At 45.4% G+C, this 24432-nt stretch overlaps 1 protein-coding gene across 14 annotated transcripts in view; it reads right to left on the minus strand.

Moving 5' to 3' along the window:
* Positions 1–1309: 1309 nt before the first annotated feature.
* PKP4 (plakophilin 4) overlaps positions 1310–24432 on the minus strand; it is a 226363-nt gene continuing 203240 nt past the window's right edge. For 9 of the 14 annotated variants that reach the window (XM_036422341.2, XM_036422339.2, XM_045575439.1 and 6 more), the window contains 10 exons: positions 23621–23738; positions 21985–22176; positions 21630–21803; positions 18637–18787; positions 15247–15442; positions 8110–8194; positions 7867–7984; positions 5490–5618; positions 3909–3982; positions 1310–1940 (listed from right to left, as the gene is read on the minus strand). In XM_036422341.2, coding sequence (XP_036278234.1) covers positions 1695–1940; positions 3909–3982; positions 5490–5618; positions 7867–7984; positions 8110–8194; positions 15247–15442; positions 18637–18787; positions 21630–21803; positions 21985–22176; positions 23621–23738 — 1483 coding nt within the window. In that variant the 3' untranslated portion in view covers positions 1310–1694. Of the gene's footprint in view, positions 1941–3856; positions 3983–5489; positions 5619–7866; positions 7985–8109; positions 8195–15246; positions 15443–18636; positions 18788–21629; positions 21804–21984; positions 22177–23620; positions 23739–24432 lie in introns of all 14 variants that reach the window. The other 5 variants (XM_036422344.2, XM_045575438.1, XM_045575441.1 and 2 more) reach the window with 4 other exon arrangements.

The raw sequence follows: 24432 nt of genomic DNA on the forward strand, positions 1-24432 counted from the left end.
TGTAGCTCATTTGTAGGATGTAACAAAATAAATCAAACATCTGGATTTGAATTGCCATTTGGGTTGTTTTCCAAGGAAGATCCAGGGTGAAAACTGCAAGATTTGGGAAGGCCTCAGACTTTGGGCCCCTGGGGCTGGTCTCCATGGTTGGAAGAAAGCTTATAACTAACATTGCTTGGGCATTTTCGAGACTCCTGCCATCAAGTATGTGGGGCTTTCCCCACCCTGTCTCTAACACAGAATCATTGTGTCTCATGGAATTACTCGGCAAAATAATTACTTTAGGTTTACTACAATAGATACATTGGTGCCAACCAGTAAGTGCCCAACCACCGTTCTTATGTTGTTGATTTTTAAAAAAAATATATTTTATTGATTTTTTACAGAGAGAAAGGGAGAGAGATAGAGAGCTAGAAATGTCGATGAGAGAGAAACATCTACCAGCTGCCTCTTGCACACCCCCTACCGGGGATGTGCCCGCAACCAAGGTACATGCCTTTGACCGGAATTGAACCTGGGACCTTTCAGTCTGCAGATCGATGCTCTACCACTGAGCCAAACCGGTTTCGGCATGTTGTTGATTCTTAAAAAACGATGCAAAAAACTCAACAATTTAGTTATGGCCAGGCTATCAGATTTAAGTGAAAAGTTGTGTTAAATACATAAGGCAGCCTTAAAAAAAACCTGCATGATAAAATAGGAAGGCACATTAGATCCCAAGAAATAAAAATACTAAGATAAAGAGAAGGAAAGCTCACAGCTTCATTCTTGGATGTAAGGTCTATCCCACAAAGTCTACTAATTGCACAAAACTAGGAAAAGTCCCAAATAGTTGGTTATATTTAAGCTGTTTCCAACATGTAATTAGATTTGCAAGTGTAAATCTGCTTTTCTGTATTATACACAGAAAATTAAAAAGAAAAGAAAAAAAGAACAGGGAACAAATTTCCAAGGATGAAATCTCCACATTTATTTTCTTTCATGTGCATAGAAAATGGCAGTGAAGTGTCCTAGGAAAGAGGCAGGGAATGGCCGTGGCGCTGCTATACCAGACTGGACTTTGTGCTTCAAAAGTACACTATTCATTTTGAAAACAAACGCTGTAGCTTGTCTTTAATTGCTAACAATTTCTTGGGTTTCCCATTTGTTTTTTAAGCTGTCAAGTTTCTTCAAATCTCTTTTCAAATGACACACTGCATTACAAATGATGGCACTTAACCAATGTGGCATTTCCATATTTACACCAACAAAAGAAATTTACAAGACATAATAGCATACAATCTCGACGTTTAGTAATAGCAATAAAACATGAAGGGCATCCATTTTATTATTTTTTTTTCTGTACAAACTATCAGAACATAACTTTATTCACATTAAAAAAATCATCTTTAATTTGATTTGACCTACACATCCCCTTCTCATTTCACCCATTTCTCAAATCTCTCATCACATCGCCCACACCTTCACCGGACTACGGAATCTACAAGTAATTAGATCTAACACCTAAATAGAGCTTAGAAAGTTCTCTTTCTCTCAAAGGTTTCCTCACTTCCCTGATAATTCCTCAAAAAAGAAAATAAATGCTCTTCACTCGTTCCTTCCATGTCACTTTCACATTTCATCAGCACAATGGACTTTTCGTTTCAATCCAAACAAGGCTAGAAAGAAGGAGTTCCTCTCTGAGCATCTTGATGCTACACCCACGAGTCTGGGGACCCTGGGTATTGTTCTGCTCTATAAGAAGGTCGTTTAGTGGAATAAAAGTCTACATAGTTTGTGGTCGATTTCAGTCCATACTGTGAATAATCAGTAGAAGCTGGAAAGTGAACTCGATCATCAAAATAAGGATCTTCATAGCTATGAGGAGACTGCAAATACAATCTGTATGCATCAAAGTTCTTTCTGTGGGAGTCATCTTGACTATAATACAGCTGTTGATGCTGTTGACAAAATGAAAAAGCAAATAAATCAAAGCAATACTTGGAAATACATGTTTAAGAAAAATTAATGTGTGCTTCCTGCTTTGTATTTTAAAAGCAATATTCAGTATTTGTGAGCTTAAGGTTCAAACTTGTCTCTGGTACACACTGTATGCTTACTAATGGACTTGAAGGATGTGAACTACGTTGACAGTTGGGCTTGCAGTCTGCTCAAGTCCCATCCCAAAGCCTCTCTACAAGCTGATGTCTCAGAAAAGCCCACGACAGTCCAAGGCTCCTCCCTCCTCAGAGGCCCAGTTTGTGCTCCGCTGGGGAGGGCCTATTACCTGGACTTGCCCAGCCAAAGGGTGGCCTGATTCCTGCTCTGATACAGGGAACCATTAGCACACGATGAATTTAGTTGGAGGGTGGATTTTTTGGCTTCAGATAGTTGTACAATTGTAGAACCTTCTTTTAATTTAAATATCTACTTTAGGGATGAAAATTTAGTCCATCCCTCAATTTTAGGGAAATGTGTAGTTACTCTGCTATACTGTTAAAAGAATAAGCAGTCTCCAGGTAGGAGAGCAGTAAGATTACAAGAGCTACGTGAACAAATCTGAGGCTAAAGGAAAGACCAGGGAAGGCCAGGGCTGATGAAGCGGACTAGGAAGAAGCAAGGTGAACACATGTGCATCCACACGGCATCTCCCATTTCCTTCTGCGATGTCTTATCTCTGATCTTACATTATTTTTTTCAAAGATGTTTGGAGAAAAACTGTCATGTCTTTCCTCTTGACCATGCCCAAATCTCCCCCTTTAGTAACAAATTTACCACACAGATTTTCAACTCATATTCTGCAACTAAATGCAGTCCAACATTATATGGAATTCAGAGCTAAATTCTCTTTTTAAGTTCTGATTCTGAGACTATTTCTCTCTCTCTCTCTCTGTTTTTAAATATATTTTATTGATTTTGTACAGAGAGGAAGGGAGAGAGATAGAGAGCCAGAAACATCGATGAGAGAGAGTCATCGATCAGCTGCCTCCTGCACACCCCCCACTGGGGATATGCCCGCAACCAAGGTACATGCCCTTGACCGGAATCGAACCCGGGTCCCTTCAGTCCCCAAGCCGATGCTCTATCCATTGAGCCAAACCGGTTTCAGCTGAGGCTATTTCTCTTAACTAAAAAGCTATAGCATAACTTCTGAGTAACCTGGGAAGTTCCTTTTCCTCTACCCCCCAGAGAAAAGATGATAAGATGGAGGGAGGCCTCAGAGAACCCTCATCTGAAAGACAGGGTGCAGGCTGGTTGGGGAGTCCCAGCTGCTCGGGTGCCAGTGGAAGGTAGGAGGAGAGACCTGATGACCCAGGTGGACGGCATCAGGAAGAACCCAAATGAATTTCAGACTCTCCGTGAAAGCAGAGACTGAACGTGACAACCATGCACCCCAGTGTGATGATGGAGAATGGGGCTCCCTGCTGCAGAGCGGAGTCCACCTTCACCTCTGAGACTAACAGAGCCCTGGCCATGAGCCGGAGTGTTTTCAAACCCTGGAAGCCTCGTGGGGAGGGAGTCATGGAGATGGAGAACGAGGTGCACAAAGGAGAACAATGAGATGAGAGAATGAAGTGTGCTTACCAACCTTTCCCACCCAGAGGACGGGAGAGCTTTTAGAGATCAAAGGAAAAGAAAAGTGGGAAAGGAAATTGTTGGGCAAAGAATAGGAGGAGTCAAAGGCTTCCCAGCAGGTTCCCATCAGTGGCACGGTGGTCTCAGCAGCACCGATTCGTATACTCAAGACATGAGGCTACTGTGCAAGTGATTTGCTTAAACTGTGATGAGCTTCCGAGGAGTGGAGATCCCCAGAGAGAGCTCCCAGGGCCCCACCGTGCTGGCCCAGCTCTGTAAGTCAACGGTGCGGCCCCCTTACTGTGCTGATGCCTGCTAATCGGCCTTCTGTAAAATTGATATTGCAAATTCACCTGTAGCCGTCTATTTTGTTCTCTTGCTGGTGAGGAATAGGAACTGATGTAAATTGGTGAAGGTTTGCTGGAGCCTGTAAGAAAATATTTTATGAAATTAAAACTAGCGCTCATTACTCTCGTCATTAGGCTGCGTGGGCTCCCTGCGGTGGGGCTGCCTCCCTGGGGCCAGCGCACGCGGGCACAGTGGGCTCCTGGGTCTGGCCTGGCTACTCTTACCCCAGGCCTGCGGGACCTATGAATAGGCTCTACGTGCATTACCAAAATCAATGGGTCTGAAGGGGGAAGGGGGAAGGGGAACATCAGAACAAGCTCCATGCCTTCAGAACAGCTTTGACTCAAAACCCCAGGACCTGAAGAAACAGGCACAGGCATGTTCTAAGCGGCCTGACTACATGGAGGCATATTCTTGGGTTTGCCACATTTAAGCACATTTTAAAATAAAACAAAAACCTGGCAATCAGATAGCTGTCTTTAAGAGTCCACAGTAGTCACTGATGCCAATGATGTCACAGGTTGCTCTTCTATTATTGATAAGGCTAGCAAAGTGTTTTGTTTTGTTTTGTTTTTTAATGAGAAAAATGAAACATACTTGAGGCAAATTAGTTTATTGAAGCAAGCAAAGAAGATACAGAAGGGTGCGCATGCTATGGAGGCAATCTTTATAATAAAGCTGGCTGCTGCAAATCTGAAGTAGCAGCGCACTTCAGTTTGTATGTGCATTTCCTTTGCAAAGAGCTGGATGCTGGGAATGTAGCATCTGCAATTTTCTGAGCTATTAATTGCCATAGTAACAATAGTCGATTAGCAAACAGTTCTGTGAAATCACAATTTCAATGACAACAGCACAACAGAGACTGTTCCCCCAGCAGTTAGGTTGCCATCAGCTTTTATTTATTTCTTTTTAATAAACTGTTCTTTTGAGAAAAGAGTACATTTTTTTTTTTTTTTTTTTTTTTTTTGGTAGCTCACACTGTCTTTTTTGAAACACCTAAAGTAGTTACAATATGCAAGATAGCCAAGCACAGGGTCGATATGAAATCCTGGTAACCCTCTGGGCTGGCATCCTTTCAGTCAAGTGTAAGCACAGCTTTCGGAATAGGACATACAATAGTTAATACTAATAATTTTAATTTTTGTTATTCTTAAAAAAAAAATCACTTGGAGGCGAATCACATTATATACTGTTATTCAAACTCTTTTCCATGAAAATGTAAATTTTCTCATTCTCAGGCCGGTCTAGACAGGTGGCCAGCACAGTGGCCCGGAGCTCAGGGCTCTGACCTGCTGGTGAGCAGGAAGGGGGCTGAACAAAGGGGCTGTGTGGTGGGCGAGCCAGAACTCATCTCATCTGGGTGCAATGCGCTTTTTAGCTGTGGTCACCAGACCACCACCTCAGCTTATTTAACTGAAAACAAGTAGAAAAGGCAACAGCCCTCAAAGCAGGAAATGGAGAGATTGGAACACGGTTTGCTGCTGGGGGACCGACCCAGGGCAGGCACCTGTCCAGGCTGCCGGCTAGGGGCCTGGAAACACACAGCTTCTCGAGGTACTCTATCACACATGCAACTGGCATCTTACCAGGGTACAGGCCTTTGTGTGTGGCATCCCCTTGGCTATTGTAATACTGCATAGGTGGCTGGGTCCTATCGTATTCAGAGCGAGGGTCTCTGATGCCTAACAGTGCTGGTGAGGAGGAGGTGCTGCCGACTGAAGGGAGAAAGAAGCAAAAGGAGGAGAGAGGGAGAAAGAGGAGGAGAAAGAAATGAGACTGTCAGTGGCTCTGGAAAAACAAAGGTTAGCAATTAGTAGTGCCGTGCAGCTGGCGCTAAGTACGAGCTCTTAGTGGTGCTGTGAGTGCACAGTAGTCAGCCCCGAGCCACCAGGAGGTGACCTGCAGGCCGCCCCTGCACAGTGCAGTCAGCACCGCGATGACTCCATCGGCCCTTTGAAACTGCGTGAGAACAACAGCCATGCAAGAGTTACAGCTTCGATGTATTGTATAAGCCCAGCTCAGCTGCATGGAAAACACCCGTCTATTATCCTTTCTGTGTAGCTCTTGAGTAAATATTTTGATTTCTAATTATTTCAAAAATATCTGCATCTCTAAATGTGTTTGATTAAGAGTGCCAGACCATAAAATTCATCATTCTTCTTATGGTGAGTGGCTGCCAGGGAAGCTATGTAAACGCAGTTAGCCCAGCTATCAAGAGGCTCGCGGTGGGCCAGACGTTTAATAGCGTATCTATTCACGGGCCTCCTTTCGTACCTTTTTGCACAGAAGGACAGCACTGCTTATCTTTTTCCTTCCTCTCAGTAAGTCACCTTGCTTGCGCTGAAGTTAATTATAGATGAGTCACCCATTCCCCTGCTGGACCTGAAAACATGGCACCTGGCCCGGGCACCAGCAGTTTGGCTGCGCTGATGCTTTGAGAGAAAGACCGACATTCACAGTGTTCCTTTAACAGTCATTCACTTCGGAGTTGCTCTGTGTCACACAAAGATGAGCACTCCTAGGCAGTGTGCATGTGCTGCTCCCCGTGCTCACTTTCTAGAAGGTGCTAGAACAGACAGCACACCCACCTGCCTCCACAACGACATTAGCAAGACATCAGATGTGCCCACAACGACATTAGCGAGGCATCAAGATGTGCCCACTAGCTGAGGGATGGGTCACGAGTCCTTAGCTGAACAGAACCCAGAAAGGTACCTAGGAACCTGGATTGGCCTCACCATTGCTGTCCAGTGTTGCAGAGATCCCCAAAACGAGTGGGTTGGTTAGTAACTCGTCTTCATCTATCTGAAATTTCCCTTCTGCCTGGACATATGCCTTCTGTTAAGAAGCCCACTCTCTTCCCCTTGCACTCCCTTTTCTAAGCCCTGAAGTAATTCTCAGCATTTTTACAAAGACAGCCTCAGGCCACACCTGGGAGCTCAGCATGGATGTAAAAAACCAAGCATGGGTCTCTCTGAAGACAACTCATATTTTAAAAAGTAAGATATAAATATACACCATACGCAGTAGGCACAGATAATTTAAAACAATCCCTAGTATGAGTAGGGACAGCCATTTATGTGACAAGGACCACTGGTCATATATTACGTAGTCTTTTTGGACACATATGTCCAGAAGAGAATACTGCCTGTAGTGGCAGAATACAACTAATCATATTGATATGTCCGAGAGATTTATAGTCAAATAAGATATTATTTTTCCTGTTGCATATAGGTAAGAATTGAATTTATAAGACTGACTTGGCTTGGTAGTAATATTCTGTCCTTACATGTAAAAAAACATTAGTCTGAGTCTCAAATCATTCTTTCTACCCAAACACAACCAATGAGTATGTAGCACATCACAGGGACTTCCTGCAAACACACCTGGAGGGCCTATCCCATCAGTCCTGACACTGGGGACTGAACACAGCAGGGGATGGAGGGTCAACTGTGAGAAGGTAGAGGAGACCACAGCTCTCCCAGGCTGTGGGTGTCCAGGTCTTGTCTAAAGGACTCTGTTTGTTAAGTTTTCACCCAGAAAACTCAAGATCACTTTGGAAGAGATTCCGAATTGACGGCCAGCAGGTAGGCAGGGCAACCATTTTCAGGCACAAACTTGGGGTTCTCAAAATGAGCTCCTCCTCTTTCCTGTACCTGCACCCCCAGGCCAGCTTATAAAATGCAGGTTGCTGGGCCCCTCCATGAAACCAGTGAAGCTTGGGGGAGGGAAAGGACTGGGACCCTGGGATCCTTTCATGCATTGCAGTTGCGGAGTAAATTTGCATAAACTTTTAAAATGAAAGGACTTGGAAAGTGGGTTTGTTGCTTTCAGTCTCATGTAATTCCCAAAGAAGGCTGGAAGAGCAGAGTGCTTGAATATGACTGACTCAACCAGCTACGCGCAGTCTTTTCTGGTTGAGAAATAATGTCCTCTCACCAAGGAGGAAGTTTACCGACTCACCTGACTGAATGATGGGTGACATCTGTTGGTTGGTGGTAGACAAGGAAGGGTGCGATTTGAATCGGTCTCGCTCTAACGTCGACACAGGTGTAATAAAATGGTTCTGATTCCACCCATCCTGTGGAGTGAAAGCGGAAAAAAAGAAACCTCTCAAAATGAATAATGACATTTCATTACAATAAATGATTACGAATGTGCACTCTGATGAATGCTAATTATGCCAGAGCTATTCCTGTAAGTTACCTTTTTATAAATGCTCCGGAGGTCCCGATATTGCCATAATGTATTCAAGACCTGGGCTGCTGCCTTCACCACTTTCAGAGATGATCTGGGGAGAGAGTGTGGATGTTAATGGGTGTGGATGGCACAGCCTCAGGCTGCACCTGAAGAGGTTCAGGCTATAAACCAGCAGACAGGAGGCCACCTCTCCAAGGACCAGACAGGGCACAGAAGACGCTGCTGGATACACCACCAGAGTCAGGCAGGCCTGGGAGTCGGTTAGGCTCAGGGGTGGCAAGGACCAAAGCGAGGCTCCCAGGTAGTCAGCTGTGCGGTGAGAAACCGGTTGGTGGAGCCTGTGACCTCTAAGTTGAGGGTGTCTCTCAGCCTCCCCATGGGAGGCCCCCAGTCTCCCCCACATCTACTAAGGGGCTGGCCTCGCTGGGGCTTTAGGGTTAATGCGACCATGGCCACACGCCCTGAGTGTCCGAGGATCCTCTCAAGTTAATTTAATGTCTCTCCCCCTCCATTATTAGGCCTTGATAAAACACCTTCACTGCCTTGTCATTTACCCCACAAATGTTTACATGTACATATGTGCTCCGAAGTTATATGGTCCATTATCACGTCCCCTCTCTGGAGACATTCTATGACCCCAGGCGCTGTGTGAGCACTGCTCCCAGGCGTCGCATTTCACTCAGGGGCTATGTCTGTAAATCGGTGGCCTGCCAGTAAGTGAAGAGGCAAATGCAGCTTCCCGCCTCAGGGAGTGTCTTCAGATCCCCCACCAGGGGTGGAGCCGTGCTGAGGCGTGAGGATGAATTCTTCAGAATTCATTTTAACATTAAAAACTACATCACAGATCTAAAATCTGATGGCCTCTTTCACTCCTCATCTTCCCAATTACACTTTCACGAAGTGGGGGGAAGAGAGACAAGCAGGCTGCAAGCTGTCTCCACCCCCAACAACAGGATATGTTGCTGCTACGGAGGCTGAGGTCCCCAGCAAGGGCAGAGTACAGGCAAACTCAGGGCCTTTACCTGTCTTCCTCCATCCCACCTCCCACCAAGGTTCACTCTGCTCTGTGTTCCTGACAAGTCAAGGGCAAAACCAGGTCAAACCAATCCACTCAAAGCCTTTCTATATTTTATGTTTTCAAAATGGACCACAGAGCAAGGAGATACTTCAAAGAAATGAACAGATGAAATTTCAGACACCGCAATGGCCTCACAGGGTCTTTAACCCCCCACCCACTCTCAGTGGGTCCTGACATTCCTGCTGTTACTCACCTCCCTGTCTTTAAGTGTTAGAAACAGGACCCAGGCAAGAAGGACGACCTATGCCTGGCTCATACCCACAACACTCGACAAAGCAGGAGCCTGCCAGGTACACACCTTTGCACAACCAGCCAAATTCTGCTCGTAGAGACAAAACTTCACTCTCAAGAAAAGCAAGGAAGTTTCTCTGCTTCCCTTCGCAGCACAACTTCTAGAAAGAATTACGTATTCTCATCTCTAATTCCTCTCCTCCCATCTCTCAATCAGGCAAGTCTCGACCCTCGTCCCATCTGATGGAGCAGGAGCATTTGTGACGTGCTCACCTCTGGCATAATAGCATTCATCATGAAGCAGCTCCTTCAGTTGGCTTCTGGGTAACACAGGCCCCTGCTTTTCTTCTGAATGAGCCCATTTGCTGGCTCCTCATCTCTCTGACCTCTAACTAAGAGGGACATCAGCCCTGGAGCATCTTTTTCTTCTCACCTACACTTACTTCTTTATTGATTTCAGCCACTTCTCTAAACAATCTATTTATACAATGATGACTCTCAAATTTTCATTTGTAGCCTGGATCTCTAAAATGAACTCAACTCAAGCATATTCTCCTGCTGACAGACATTCAGGTGGAGTCCAAAGCAAAGTCCTTGCCTTCTTCCCTAAAACCCGCTCCTCCCGCAGGCTTCCCCATGCTGCCAAGTGGCAATTCCATCCTCTCTTTAGCCAAAGACCTTGGAGTCATCCTTTGACATTCACCTCCTCTCTTGCCGCTCACGCAGCCCTTCAGTAAATCCCACTGATGCTACCTCCACCATTTCACCACCCCAAGTGCTGCCCCACGAGTCTCCATTTGGGGGGAGGGTCTGTCATTATGATCCCTTCTAGGGATGTCAGCTCGTATCATTCCTCTGCTGAACACTCTCCAACAGCTTCCGGGTTTACTCAGCGTAAAAGTCACAGTTCTTAGCTTCCCCACAAGGTCCTTTACTTCTAGTCCTTTCTCTTCTCTTTCCTCTTGACCTGCTCTGTTCCCGTCCCACTGGCTTCCTGCTGCTCATCACACATGGGGCACTCCTCCCTCCATCCCAGGGCCCTTCCACTTACGGCCCCTGCCCCAACCCTCTTCCCTCAGGCCCTGTCCCCCTGAAGCCTGCCCTGGCCACCCTGTCTATAATTGCGATCCCCTATCGCCTTCCCTGACTTTACGGCTCACAGTCCACTCAGCACCATCCAAGTGTGTTCCTCCCTCAACTGATACCTTGTCTAGCTCTAACTCACCCTGAGATATAAGCTGCCTGAGGGCAGAGGCTGCTGTGTGATCCACTCACCACAGGCAGCACAAGGCAGGTGAATGAAGAAGGAAAGGTAATATGTTTGGAAAACAACTTGATTTGATCTAGGACTTTCTGAATCTCTTGCTTTGGGGAAAAAGATTAGATTGGGTAATAATTTTTTTAAGATATGAGGTTTTGGTACTGGTTCAGGATTTCCCCAGCTTTGTATGTCTTTCACAAATGAAGGCTAACAACATTTTTTTTTTCTTTTTAAGTTTCAGAGAAGAAGGGAGAGGGGGAGACAGAAACATCAATGATGAGAGAGAATCATTGGTCGGCTGCCTCCAGCACCCCCACTCCTCCAAACCCACCCCTGCCAAGAATTGAGCCTGCAACCAGGGCACCTGCCCTGACCGGAAGTTGTACTGTGACCTCCTGGTTCATAGGTTGATGCTCAACTACTGAGCCACACTGGTTGGGCTAACAACATTTTAAGAGCACAAAAAGTTATTCATATCTCAGGGAGAGGGGAAGAGACCTGGATTGGGAGTTGACAAATGGATCTTAGCTTTATCTATGACATTTCATTTCCTTTAAAATAAAAATGACTTTTTATTACAGTGGTGCCCCACACAACGAACTTAATTCGTTCCAGGAGCAAGTCTGTTATGCGAAAAGTTCGTTATGTGAAACGCATTTTCCCATAACAATACATGTTAAAAAAAATAATTCGTTCTGTAGCATAAAATATGCTAAGATGACATAAAAAAAGATAAATTTTTTGTTATTATTTTTATTTAGATACATCTAAAAACATAATTTTTTTAAAAAAAAAAAACACACATTTTTTTAATTTTAAGACAGACTAAGTAGAGTCTACCGAATCTTGCACATCTTCATCCATTTTCTGCTTTTTGGCCGATGGTTTCATAAAAAACCTGTCCAAAGTCGTTTGTTTTTCTCTTTTCTCCAACATCTGCCGGAAATAACGGACAAGAGTATCGGAGTAAAGATCGTTGATCCTGTTTGCTTCAGCTGAATCCGGATAGTGGGCATTGGTAAACTCCTGAACTGCTTTCCATTTGACCAGGATGTTCTTGATGTCAGCAGTTGGGATTGGTTGATTGTTGCTCCTCGTTATCAGATGACGCTTCCCTTTGAGCATTGTCCTGTTGCTGGACCAGAAGTGCTTGGAGCTCTTCAGTTGTCAGCTCTTCTTCGTGTTCCTCAATAAGCTCCTCTACATCCTCTTCCTCTACCTCTAATTCCAACCTTTGGGCCACTGTGATGATGTCCTTCACCACTTCTGTGTCATCAACTACTGCTTCTTCCTGGGTCCACGAAGGCACAAGCATCTTCCAAGCAGAAATGAGGGTCCTTTGTGACACTTCTTCCCAGGCCTTCTGTATAAGTCGTATTGCTATAAGGACATCAAATTTCTCCTTCCAAAACTTTCGGACAGTCATATTGTCTCCACCAAACTCGCATTCTTCAAACACCTTATTAAAGAGGGCTCTAGTGTAGAGTTTTTTAAAGTTCGCAATAACTTGCTGATCCATTGGCTGAAGAATGGATGTGGTGTTTGGTGGCAAATACTGCACCTTGATAAAAGGATAATTTTCCTGCAATATTTCCTCTAGGTCTTTTGGGTGAGAAGGGGCATTGTCAAGTATCAGAAGGGCTTTGAGCAGCAGTTCTTTTTCCAGCAAGAATTTCTTCATGGCAGGAGCAAAGGTTTCCAGAATCCATTCGTTGAAGATAACTTGGGCCACCCAGGCTTTTTTATTGGACTTCCAATGGACGGGCAGTTTGGACTTAATAACGTTATTTTTCTTGAAAATTCTTGGATTTTCAGAGTGATAAACCAATAGAGGTTTGATCTTGAGGTCTCCGCTGGCATTAGACGAAAACATAAGGGTAAGTCTGTCCTTCATGGCTTTGTGTCCTGGCAATTTCTTCTCCTCTTTTGTAATGAAGGTTCTGCTTGGCATTCTTTTCCAGAAAAGACCCGTTTCATCGGCATTGAACACTTGTTGTAGGCAGTATCCTTCATCCTTAATACATTTTTGAAAGTTAATAGAGAACTTTTCTGCTTCTTTCTTGTCAGCACTGCCAGCCTCACCATGCATAGTAACGCTGTGGATTCCACACCTTTTCTTAAATCTAAAAAACCACCCCCTGCTGGCTTTGAATTCTTCTTCATTATCTTGATTGCTGCTACTTCCAGGGGTGTTTTTCTTTAGATCGTCATAAATTCTCTTGGCTTTGTGACAGATAATATCTTGGGTTGTTACGTCACCTTTCACCTGCCTGTCCTTAATCCAAATCGCTAATAGCCTCTCCATTTCCTCGTGGATTGAAGACCTATGTTTTTCATGAAATAGTTTTGATATTCCTTTGGCTACTTTGGCTGATTTGATTGCATCCTTATTTGTCAAAATGGTGAAAATGGTGGTCTTGCTGAGGCCAAACTCTTTGACGAGGTCACACTGTTTTACCCCACATTCACTCCTTCTAATTATTTCCTGTTTCATTTCAACAGAAATCACCTTCCTGCTTTTTTTAGAAGCCATGATATAAAAAAAATATTGAGTTTAACTTAAAAGGACGACTGCCGTGATACATGCGTGATTTAATTCGTAATGAAGAACGATTGCCGCGATACGTGCTTAAGTTAAGCGCAGTGACTAACGACTGCCTGCAGTGCCTGCGCGGAAGGATGCAATACATTGGCAGCGATCGTGGAAGCTCGGGCGTAGCAGTCGTGGAAGCTCGGGCAAAGCGGTCGTGGAAGCTTGGGCGACTTCGTTGTGTGAAACGAAGTTCGTTGTAGGAATCATGAAATGAAGTTCGTTGTGTGCAGCGTTCGCTGTGCGAGGCGTTTTTTATGCAAGGCACCACTGTATTAACTAGAGGCTTGGTGCATGAAAATTCATTCACTGGAGGGGGAAGAGGGGTTCCCTCAGCCCAGCCTGCCCCCTCTCACAGTTCAAGAGCTCTCAGGGGCGGGAGGCAACGACCCATCACACCTCTGCTGCCACTGTGGGCAGTGCAAGCCTCGGTCAGCCCTGGTTACCTAAGCCTCCGGCTGGCCGTGGGTGGCTGGGCAGCTGCCACCTGAGGCTTGCCTGAATCTCAGGCAAGCCCTGCACGTCTGGGGTCTGAGGAGACTGGGGGATTCTGGAGGCAGATACGTAGAGCAGCAAGGCCTGCTCAGGGGCAGGCCTGGCCTTGCCATGCGCCTGCTCAGGCAGGGCTGAGGGGACTGGGTGCCGCCATCTTATGGCTGTGGGCGCTGCCATCTTTTAGGGTGGGGCAATCAATTAGCATATTCCCTCCTTATTGGCTGTGGGCGCCGCCATCTTTGTGATGGCACGAGGGTCAATTAGCATACTTCCTCTTTATTAGATAGGATGGAATAAAAAGATTCATTAAAAAAGGACTGAAAGGAAATATGGTTAATGTTGATAGGTGTAGTTTCTGAGGGATGAGAATATATCTTGTAACATAATTCTTACATCTTAGAAAATTCTTCGTAAGTACAAACTAAAAGACCAGACAAGGCAGAATGAGTTCTAACACTGTCATTCAGTCAATTAATAAGTATTTACTGAGCACCTGTTATAAGGGAGGCTTTGCTCATGCAGAGGATAGAGCAGTGAACGAAAAGACCAAGTCCCTGCTGCAGGGGGAGCAGAAGCCAGGGAAAGCCATAAATAACACCTGGGAGTCAGTGCTGTGAGAAGAGAGCAGGTGGAGGGAAGGGAGATCAGGGCCACTTACTTCAAATGGCTGCTGTGCTATTGTACAGCGAAAGCAGCCCCACTTCCCACTTCCTTGAAGGAGACTCTGATTTGATACTAAGCCCAATTCATAGTTCTGCTATAGCTCTATGACAAAAACCTTCTATTTTTGCCACTGATTCTCTAATCCCTACTTTTGTTGCTTTGTCAATTAGGTGACACCTAAAAGCAAAAAGAAATGCAGGAGACAAGCCCAGGGCACAGCCTGAGGCCACACAGCAGGCCCTGTGCAGAAAGGTGAGTTTAATACCCTCTGGACACCTGCAGAGGAATCAACCCTCAACAGAGGATTCAAGAAGATGCTTCTGAAGAACAGGCCTGAAGCAGAGAGGAAGGAGCTAGGGAAACAGCGCCCCAGATCTTCCTCATCAGACATTTCTGATTCTTCCAGGTATTGGTACAACCAAGAGTAGAGGTGTTACAAAAAAGACCAGGAAAAGGACCACATGACCGCAAACCCGCTGTAAAAAATGCAGAAATAGCCCTGGCTGGCGTGGCTCAGTGATTAAGTATTGGCTAGTGCACCAAAGACTCTTGATTTGATTCCCGTCAAGGCCACATTCCTGGGTTGTAGGTTCAATCCACAGCTTGTGGAAGGCAACCAATTGGTATGTCTTACCTCCCCCAACCTCCTGCTCTCCCTTCCACTAGCCCTAAAAACAACGGAAAAAACATCCTCAGGCGAGTATTTAAAAATATGCAGAAATAAACACATCCTTTCCAATAGGAAGCATATCTTGGACAAAGGCCCTTATCACAGGATGATCCCAGGAGTGAGGCTGTGACCTCGGCTCCCAGAAGCAGACTTGCCTGTCTCCTCTGCCCTTGGTTATGTTCACCAGCTTTTCGATGCCCCCGGAGTCAGCCAGGGCTTTGGCATTCTCCATGTTTTTGCTGGTGACCTCATGCAGAGCACAGCAGATGGCCGCCATGGTCTCATCAGACAGCACACTGGGACCCGAGCCTCCGGGGAGCCGGTTGACCAGGTCTCGCATGGCGTATTTACCTGCCAAATGCAAAAGACTTCATTCTACTTTCAGAAGGTGCAAGGTTTTTGTTATTGTTCTTTAAAGATGGCGGCTGGGTAGCCTCATGAAAACAAAACACCGGGAGAGGAGATAATAGGGGAACTGCCATGAAGGGCAAAAGGACAGACACAAGGGGAAGTTAACATGCACTGCAATGGCACATGAAGAAATGAATGATTTAATAAAACATTACTGTAAATCGCTGAAAGAGAATGTAAGTCAGTGGATAAAACTGGATACACCAATCATGTTGGTTTAGTTCAACCATTTTCTCTAACAGTTAAGAAATAAAGGAATTATGATAAAAAATTTTATTCTTGACTAGATTCTCATGCGTCAAAAATACCTCAGCTTCCTCTTAAAGCTCTAAAAGCTGACCTTTGAATAAGGGTTAGCCAGACAAAGTAGGATCCCCAAACAAGGGTCTTCATTACATTCTCCTGGATCTCACCACTTGTACCATGCAGAGTTCCACATTTTTATCAAGCTGAGAGGACATAGCAGCTGTTGACATCAGTAGTGATATCAACATGTCCGTTTCTTTTAAAGAAGACATCAGATAATTATGGGTCTATATCTCCCTGGAGCAACTCAACAATAATAAAGTTCTTGGTAAGACAGGCTGGGGAGTCCACTAGCTATTGAGGTATTTAAGAAACTCAATTTCTCGTACTCCTCTCCAAAAAGAGATTATCTCTTGCTTTTCCAATTTCAATTACCAAGTGACAAACTGGAATAATTGCACTATAAACAAAAGAAATTAACTGAAGCCCAAGTAAATATTTCCTTAGCTTTCCCCCTCAGCTAATAATTGAGTGGATATTAAGGGCTTTGGTGAAGGCCCTATTTGTATTTGCTGGTGAGCAGCGGACAGGCCCTGAGCACACACTGCCCGCCTGAGGGCCAGTCGTGGCACACACAGTTGTGCAGAGCGGAAAAGCCGCGGTGACACGGTGGCCTGGAGATAGATGTGGTTTTTAAGAACAGATGGTAAGTGAGCACTAGTGACTGTGAATACTCATGAACAACCGAAAGGTCCACGACGTGTAATTTGTCATTCTGCTAAGATACCACATTAAACAAATTGTACTCCTGACTCTTAGGATAAAGCAAGCAGGGGTGGGATGGTTGGCCCGCAAAATCATCTCTGGTCCTGCCACGGCATTAGGGCGAGTTAAATGTTTGACCAAATATAGAATGCTAATTTTGAAGTTCATAATCTTGTGTGGCCTGGAAATATCCAGGTGGCCCCTGACAGGAAAAAGGGTCCCCACCCCTGCATTAGAGTCTGCAGCTCCAGACAGCTGGGTTGGTTGGACTCAGGTGAGTATGCAGGTGACAAAACTTTAATTGTAAAAATGTCTCTGAAGAGAAAGTCCGCTGTTAGTGCTGGTGATAGATGTGAGGAGGGATTGGAAGGGTCAGAGAAGGGAACGGTTCTTAGGAACAGGAGTGCTGGGCAACTTAAGAGTCTGGGAGGGACTCAGACCTCAAAAGAAGGAAGGAATCTTTATAGGGAAACAAGAAAAAGTGGCTCATGAGCTGGTCCAAGAGTGCCAGGTGGGTAAACAATGCTCATCAGTGGAGAGAGAAAGTGCCCGTCAAAGTGTAAAAGGGACGTGGGACGTTCACAGGCAGCACAGGACGCAGTGGGAGGCGGGGACTCAGTACAGGGACAGGCTCCCTTTCCAGGAGCACTCGGGCCAGTGCTGCTGGCCCTGCACCCTTTGCTCTCCCTGCCTCCTCCCCGTGGCGAATGACAGGCCATTGGGTTTATGTTGTCAACCTTTTATTTTTCAGCATTAAGAACTCCCAAACCACTTGTGCTTTTTAAAAGAAATTCAAATACAGATGTAACAAAATAACTCTAAAAACATCTTTGGGGACCGACAGGATTTCTCTTAAGGAAGTGTGGGAAGTAAGTTATGACACATCTGCTGGAAGCAGGCTCACGCTAGACTGCAGGAACAGAGGCTCCTTTCCTCTCTGGGGGGATGATGTGGCTCAAAGAAACGGGGTGTTGAGAGTAGGGTAATCTAGGCGATAATTTAGAACAACAAGTGTGCCACTGAATGCTCACATCAACTCTTTAAAGCAAACATTACTACCCTTGTTCTCTCTCTCTCTTCCCAACTTTAACTCGTTCTCCCTCCCTCTCTAATGGCAGGTGTGTTTTAATTACTTCAATATATATTCACGAATCCACACAGGGTCTTGTGAAATTTCCCCTGCCTCTCTCCTGAACTGTCAGCAGCTGTGGGACTGGCGTGGAGCTTGGCAGTTCATAAGCAGCTGCCTCGCCTCTCATCTCATTTGCACAGCAGATCCACAGCGAGGGGAGCAGGCATCGTCAGCTCCCTTTCAGGGGATGGCTGAGGGAGAGTTCAACTTGGAAGAAGGCACTGAGACCCAGAGGCTCCATACAGGACCCTCCAGGTTCCACAGCCAGTGAGCAGCAGAGCCAGGACTTCACCTAAGTCTGGGAGAGTCTCTGGTCTTTTCTTTACCCCATTCTCTGCTTGGGATATGGCACTGCACTGGAGGCAAGTGAGCTAAGCCGACCAGGGTGCATAACCTGAAGAGCTGCTCATTCTCAGGTTCATGCAAGGGCCAACCCTACGCTTGGGTGGATGTGAGGATAAACGCCTCCTAAATGTACTGAGTGCTTCACTTGCCTGACCCTCGCCTGACCCTGCCCAAGGGGGAAATGGCCTTGGGACAGTGACTCTGCTCCGCCTAAGGGTGAGCATTTACCCAGATCGAGAGGGAAAGGCCACAAACCTTCATGTGGTTTCTTTTTTTACTTTAACGTAGGAAGATTGTAGTATGGGTACTATTAGTCTCAAGTCAGGAAAAGAGAATTAAACATTTTCTTGATGCTCAAGAAATGAACCTTTCTTAGTAAACAAAGACATCAACTCTATTAAGTAGTGCTGTAAAGTATAATGGAAAATGCTAGCTTTTCTGATTAAGGTTTAATTAATGAGCCTGCCTCTTGATGAAAAGGAATGGTCACAACGAAAAGCTGGCCAGGGTACCCAAAACTGCCGAGAAAACAGGACCACGATGCTAGGCATTTTAAATGTCATATTTGTATAAATAAAAAGAGTTTTATAAGCGCTGTAGTTACTTCTCCTCTCTCCCTGTAGCTCACCTGGTCGCCAGAACCTACCTATGAGCTCCTTGTTTCGAACATCCAGTGCCATGTTCCTCAAGGCAGTGGCCACAGAAGAAACCACTCTGTCGTTATCCATTCTCAGAAGCTCTACAAGGATGGGGAGCCCTTTTTCTTTGCGGACGGCTGCCCGGATATACGCTGCAAACTAATGAGAAAAACAAGGCAATTAGTAAAATAGAACAGAGTTCAGCTCTTAGATGCTATTGTTGCCTAAAAATGATGAACTAATAGATTAAATGTTTTCTTTCCAATTGGAGATTAAATCTGTGGTGTCAGTAAAGAGAAAAATCATAGTTTGGGATAAAGATAGGCTGGGATGACCGATTTATAAAGAAATCCCAAAGCCTGAACATCTCAAACCACCATCTGCCAGATACTGTGCAGAAAAGAGAAGGCAGTGATTACTGGCTGCCTCAGCCACATAAACACGATTAAGGAAGAATCTCGATCTTCTCTGCAGCTGGACCCAAGCCAGGTCCAGAGGCTATAAATAGATGGCAGAGGCATAACTGATCAGCGTGCATTAAAGGAGGGCCTGTCTCCATCAAGTCATGCTTTTTCTTTCGTGTCTGTAACAATATTTAGAGTTTAAAACCTTTCAGAGAGATTCCTTGGAACAATCCCTGTCTCCGAAGAAAATGAATTTTCCAGAAACACTGAGCAACACAACTCATGTATGCTGGTAAAAAGTAAGCATATTCCTGTGTAAAATGCTTTCTCATTCAAGGTTTAGTCAGCTGCTGCTGCTTTTTAAAATCTACAATCCAAGCCTTTTGCAGGTCTGAATGATGAGTCAGTCTGTGCACCACAGGAATGGGAAATGAACACCAAGTTATCAGGGAAACACCAAAAAAATCAGAAAAAGGTAACATTTGAAAATGGGCCTGTAATCTTGTTTTGAGCTTTCATTGACATTTTTACCAAGGCAAACTGTCTTTTAAAATTCAGGGTAATTGAAAAATGCTGCTCATTAAACATCTAATACTTTACTGCTGTGGTCAAGACCTGAGGACGATCTGCCAGCCCTTTGTATTATTTTGAACGCTAAAATATGTGATTGACCACTCAGTCTCCTGAATACCAACAGCACAGATTATCTCAATAATATAAATAAGAGGAAAAAATGCATTTCAAAGATCCTATTGACATTCTTCATATAAAACAAAAAACTCCTATTTTCCCAGTGAAATCTCCAGAGGAAACAGAGCGCATGACTGCTGCAGGGCCGGCAGCTCTATCAGCCTCGCTCTGACGCCGGCAACAGAGCCAACACCTGTCTCCCGCGGAGACCACGGCTCAGCACAGCCCAGAGCGCCCCCCTTCAGAGCTCTGGTCATCACTGCTCCCCAAACAGCCTCTGACTGGCTAACCTCGGTAGCCATGATTACCTGGTTTTCTTAACAAGGGTCCAATATCTTGATTTACTATTTTAGATGCTGTTCATATTTTAAATGAGTTTGCCAACTAACTTTCATTTACTAAATGATCCCAGAAATGAAATTTTACAGAACTTAAATCACACCTCTTTTAATTACTATATCTTTTTAAAATTATCATCAAATGATCCTTAACTCACAAGCTGGAGGTGACTGCTGAGTCACCAACAGAAATGTTATGAATACATAATTATATGCTGAGCACTGTCGTAAGTCCTCCACATTTATAATCTCCTTTAATCCTCACAACCACCTCATGCGGTAGGTATTGTCTCCATTTACTGATGGGGAAACCAAGGACAGGGTTAACTGAGACCCCAGCTAGTAAGTGGAGGGTCTAGGATTCAAAGCTGAGGGTTTTGACTCCAGAGCCAATACTTAGATGCTAAGCTATTAGGACTTTAATTAAAAACAATAACAAAATAAACAAACTGGCTTAGCACTAGCCCACAATTTTCTGTATATATTCATAACAGCAGCTGGCTGCAGGCTTAGCAATGCTTTTTACTCTCATGGATAAAACAGTGGCCAAAAGATTCTCATTTGGGAAGTAGTGGTGGAGGAGGTAGCCAAAAACAAGCATTATAGTAACTCTACTAACATACACTTGTCAGGACATTCCTAGAGGATGAAAATGTTTCCGACAAGGACTGTCTGCAAAGTTGCTAGATGACATTTAAAAGTTTTGATGTATTTAAAAGTTGGTATTCATTATGCTTAAAATAGTAATGGCAGGAAACCACCTTCATTCTCATAAAGAAGTCATATGTGGAAACAAAGACATGTGGAAACTCACCATATGCATGTTCTGTGAGCACCTGAGAGAGGAGTAGGGGCCCCTCTCCTTCGCTGCATCGCTGCCCAAACCCAGCTTTACTGCAGGCCCTCAGCATCTCTCGCCTGCTCCCCAGTAAACCCAGCCTCTACTTTCCTCTTCTGCTAATTCACCTTCCACACGGCTCTATCTGATAGTCCCCCCGTCGGCCTGTGCCACTTGTCTACTTATCCCCTTTCGGTGATGCCTCTGGTCTGCGGGTCAGGTCCCAGCTCTTAAAGCTTGGCAGTCACACCTGCTCTCGATGCCTGGCTCCACCAAGGCCACTCCATGCCCTGCCTGCAAATGCTCCAGCCTGCAGTCTCCACTCATACTCCCTCACCTGAGACCAACTTTCCTTCTCTCGTCCCTTTACTCTGGGTCACTCCCTCTGCATCCAACCTCAGACTCTGCTGGCTTAGTTCTGCCAACAGAAGTAGGAGTTTCCACCCCTCTAGAAAATAGTGCTTGCCTCTTGGTCTCCCCTCTCCTGGTCTTTCCCTCACCTGCTGGGCTAGAATGGATGTTCCCCACCGAGACCCTGCAGCACACACAAGCTGTGACATTGACATGGCCCTGACTTGCTCTGTCTGCTGGGCCACACCATACTCATCTTCGGATCCCCAGAGCCAGCTGCTATGTCTCCCTTTCCAGACTCTGGACAACCATGTTCCTTTCACCAACGCTGCGGACGTGACTGCAGAGATGGGAAGTGTGGACAGGCAGAAGATGCCTACCTTCCAGTTTCCAGCAGAGAGGTTCTGGAGAGATCCAGCAGAGCCCTCCAAGGTGGCAGGGTTGGAACTTTCTGCTAGGAGAGTCAGATATGGTTTTACCACCGATGGATGCCACAGCATCTCAACCCCTTTGGGGGACTTTGACAGTCCTGGAATAGGACCAACTCCATCCCACTGAAAGAGAGCACACGTTAGGTGAAGCAAAGTGAACACAAGCTACAACATCGGAACACACCCCTCTCTGAAGGGCTCAGCTCTAGCTATACAGAACAACGGTATCATGAAAATACTATTTTTCTCACCCAACATGTGATTTCTTACTCCCAGAAGAACAAAAGTTAAGTAAAATACTAACTTGATCCTCTTGTGGCGTTCTCTTTTTCTTTTTCTTCTTCTTCCCCCAGCAGCTTGGCTCCGAGTCTTTGCTGGGAGACTCTTTGCCTAGTAAGTCATCCAATTCGTTCAGCCCCAGCAGCCGGGCCTGAGGGACCTCCAGTTCCAGTCGGTAGGACAGGTTCCTCAGGGTGCACACGCAGTTCTCCACGGTCTGAAACCCAACACAGCGTATAATTAAAACTATCCCAGCACATCAGTGCAAACTGCTTCTGTACTGAATGCCAATAATATTAAATCAATGTAGAATATGAAAGAGTTGTCTTTTTTTTTACAGGAACCTAAAACAGTCTAAGGGAAGAATTATGATTCTAGAACTTGTACAGAATACCCAAAGGACAGAATGCAGAGCCATCCAGGACATCTGAGGATCTGATTTCATGCAAATAAATGTGCAAGACCCTGGGAGAGAAAGTGCCCAATATTTCTGCTTCAGGGCAGCTGCAGTGGCAAATGCAGCTGAGTTGCCAGAACCTTACGCCTCACCAAGTCATCATCATGACAACAGGTGTGATCAACCCTCTCTGGGGACTGCCCTCCCCCCAAGTCCCATCTTTGTCTCCTTCCACCTCCCAACTCTCGCCACTCTCTGTGCAAAGTTCCATGATGTCTTTTCTCTGTGGAGAAGCTGCCTTCTGTACTTGGTCTTTTGCTCCTAAAGCTTGTATCACATCTCTAACTGGGAGGCCAACAGTCACTTCGCTGAGAGTGCCTAAAATCAAGTTCAGCTTTGGCTCAGCAAACTCCCTTCCCACTGCTCTCTCCTTCATTTTCATTTGCACATCTCCTGGTTCAATAAGGCTCAAATAAAAACTGGCCATCCTCATCTTCTCTCTGAGCCCACCACTCATCATTCTTCTTCTCTCTCTCAGACCCATATTTACAACCCAAGGACTTCTTATGGGCTCTCCTGGTTCTGCCTGCGGTGAACACCAAGTCTCCAGCTGGCCTTGAACTCCTGACACTTTTAAGTCCCTCCTGCTGTTTCTCCCGACCTTCCTCAGTCCCTGCTCCTAAAGAGCAGAATGCCTGTGGTAAGGCCAGGATGGAGATTCAGGAGAGGGGGACAAGGAGCTCGTGCTGGGAACAGACCATCCTGATATTAGAGGGAGGGGAAGGGCCAAGACTGGGATGAAAGAGAGGCACCTGAAGTTGGTGCTGGAGCCGGGCTGTGGGTGTACGGAGGGGTTACAGTGCCTGGCTAGGAACTTTTATCCAGTAGATACTCAAATACAGGTGTTCTGGCAGGAGGAATACAGGAGGAATACAGAATTGGAGGGAAAAGCAGTAGGGAAAATAAAAAAAGGGCTCAGGGAGCCACAGAGAAAGTCAGGACCCTGCAACTGCTAGGTCCTTTATCACATGGAGTCACTCAGTTTTCCCTGTTCTGGGGCTACTTTCTGAAGTCGTCATGTTCCTTGTGAACTTATAATTTTTAGAGATCATCCCCTTCCCCTTTCCCCCCTTTAATCTGGAGAGTAGCCTAATGAAAGAAGAGGCTCAGGAATTCCAGAAAGAATCAATGGCTTGCAACTAGTGGTGTCAGGCAGCTGCTGTCCTTTGCCATCGTACCCCCCCACGGCCAGGCAGGCACTGACCTTGCTGTCGTAATCGGATGTGTTCACACACGTGTGGATCACGTACAGCAGTGAGTCCACCAGCCCCTCACAGGATCGCATCTGCTTCCGGGCTTCCTCTCCTGCAGAGCTGAGGTTCCTAAATGGAGAGACACAGGCAGCTGCTGAGATCGACCCACTGACAGCCACGGAGCCTTACCTCAGTGACCTGAGAGAAGACGGTGGCCATGAAGGTTTGTTCTGAGTAGACATTCTGGGGCTTACATTTTAACATTCCGAGAGCTCACAATAGCTGTCTCCCCATATCCACACAAAAAGAAGAGAGCAGGAGCATCTGAGCCTTCCCTCTTGCACATGTGGCTTGCCACTTTCTAACCTCCTAAGATAATGATTTTGGGGTTTATCCTCCTCAGTTTCCTCATAGGTAAAAGGGGAGAATAATAGTAACTATTTCATAGGTTGTTGTGAAGAAGCGATGATTTGCTGCATATAAAGCAATTAGTCAAGTGCCTGCCACATAAATCCCAGTGCTTGTCAGTCATGCTTGTTGTTTTAGACTCGCATTACCCGCCTTGTTAGGCCTGAAGGTCCTTCCAGTCCCTGCGACCCTTATGTTTTGCATATAGCAGGTGGCCATGAACACTTCTCAATGAGCACAGGAAGCAGCATTTTTTTCTATAAACATTCAAGTTTAATATGCACATTTGCATATGCTGTAATTTTTATAATCTTTCAGTTATTTAAAAACCTGAAAATTGTTTTAGGTCTTATCCATTTTGAAATGTTTGATATCAGTTTGCCTTCATGAATTGATACCAAATCAGAAAAAAATT

Source organism: Pipistrellus kuhlii, unplaced genomic scaffold (assembly GCF_014108245.1).
Source record: "Pipistrellus kuhlii isolate mPipKuh1 unplaced genomic scaffold, mPipKuh1.p scaffold_m20_p_7, whole genome shotgun sequence".
NCBI lineage: Eukaryota > Metazoa > Chordata > Mammalia > Chiroptera > Vespertilionidae > Pipistrellus > Pipistrellus kuhlii.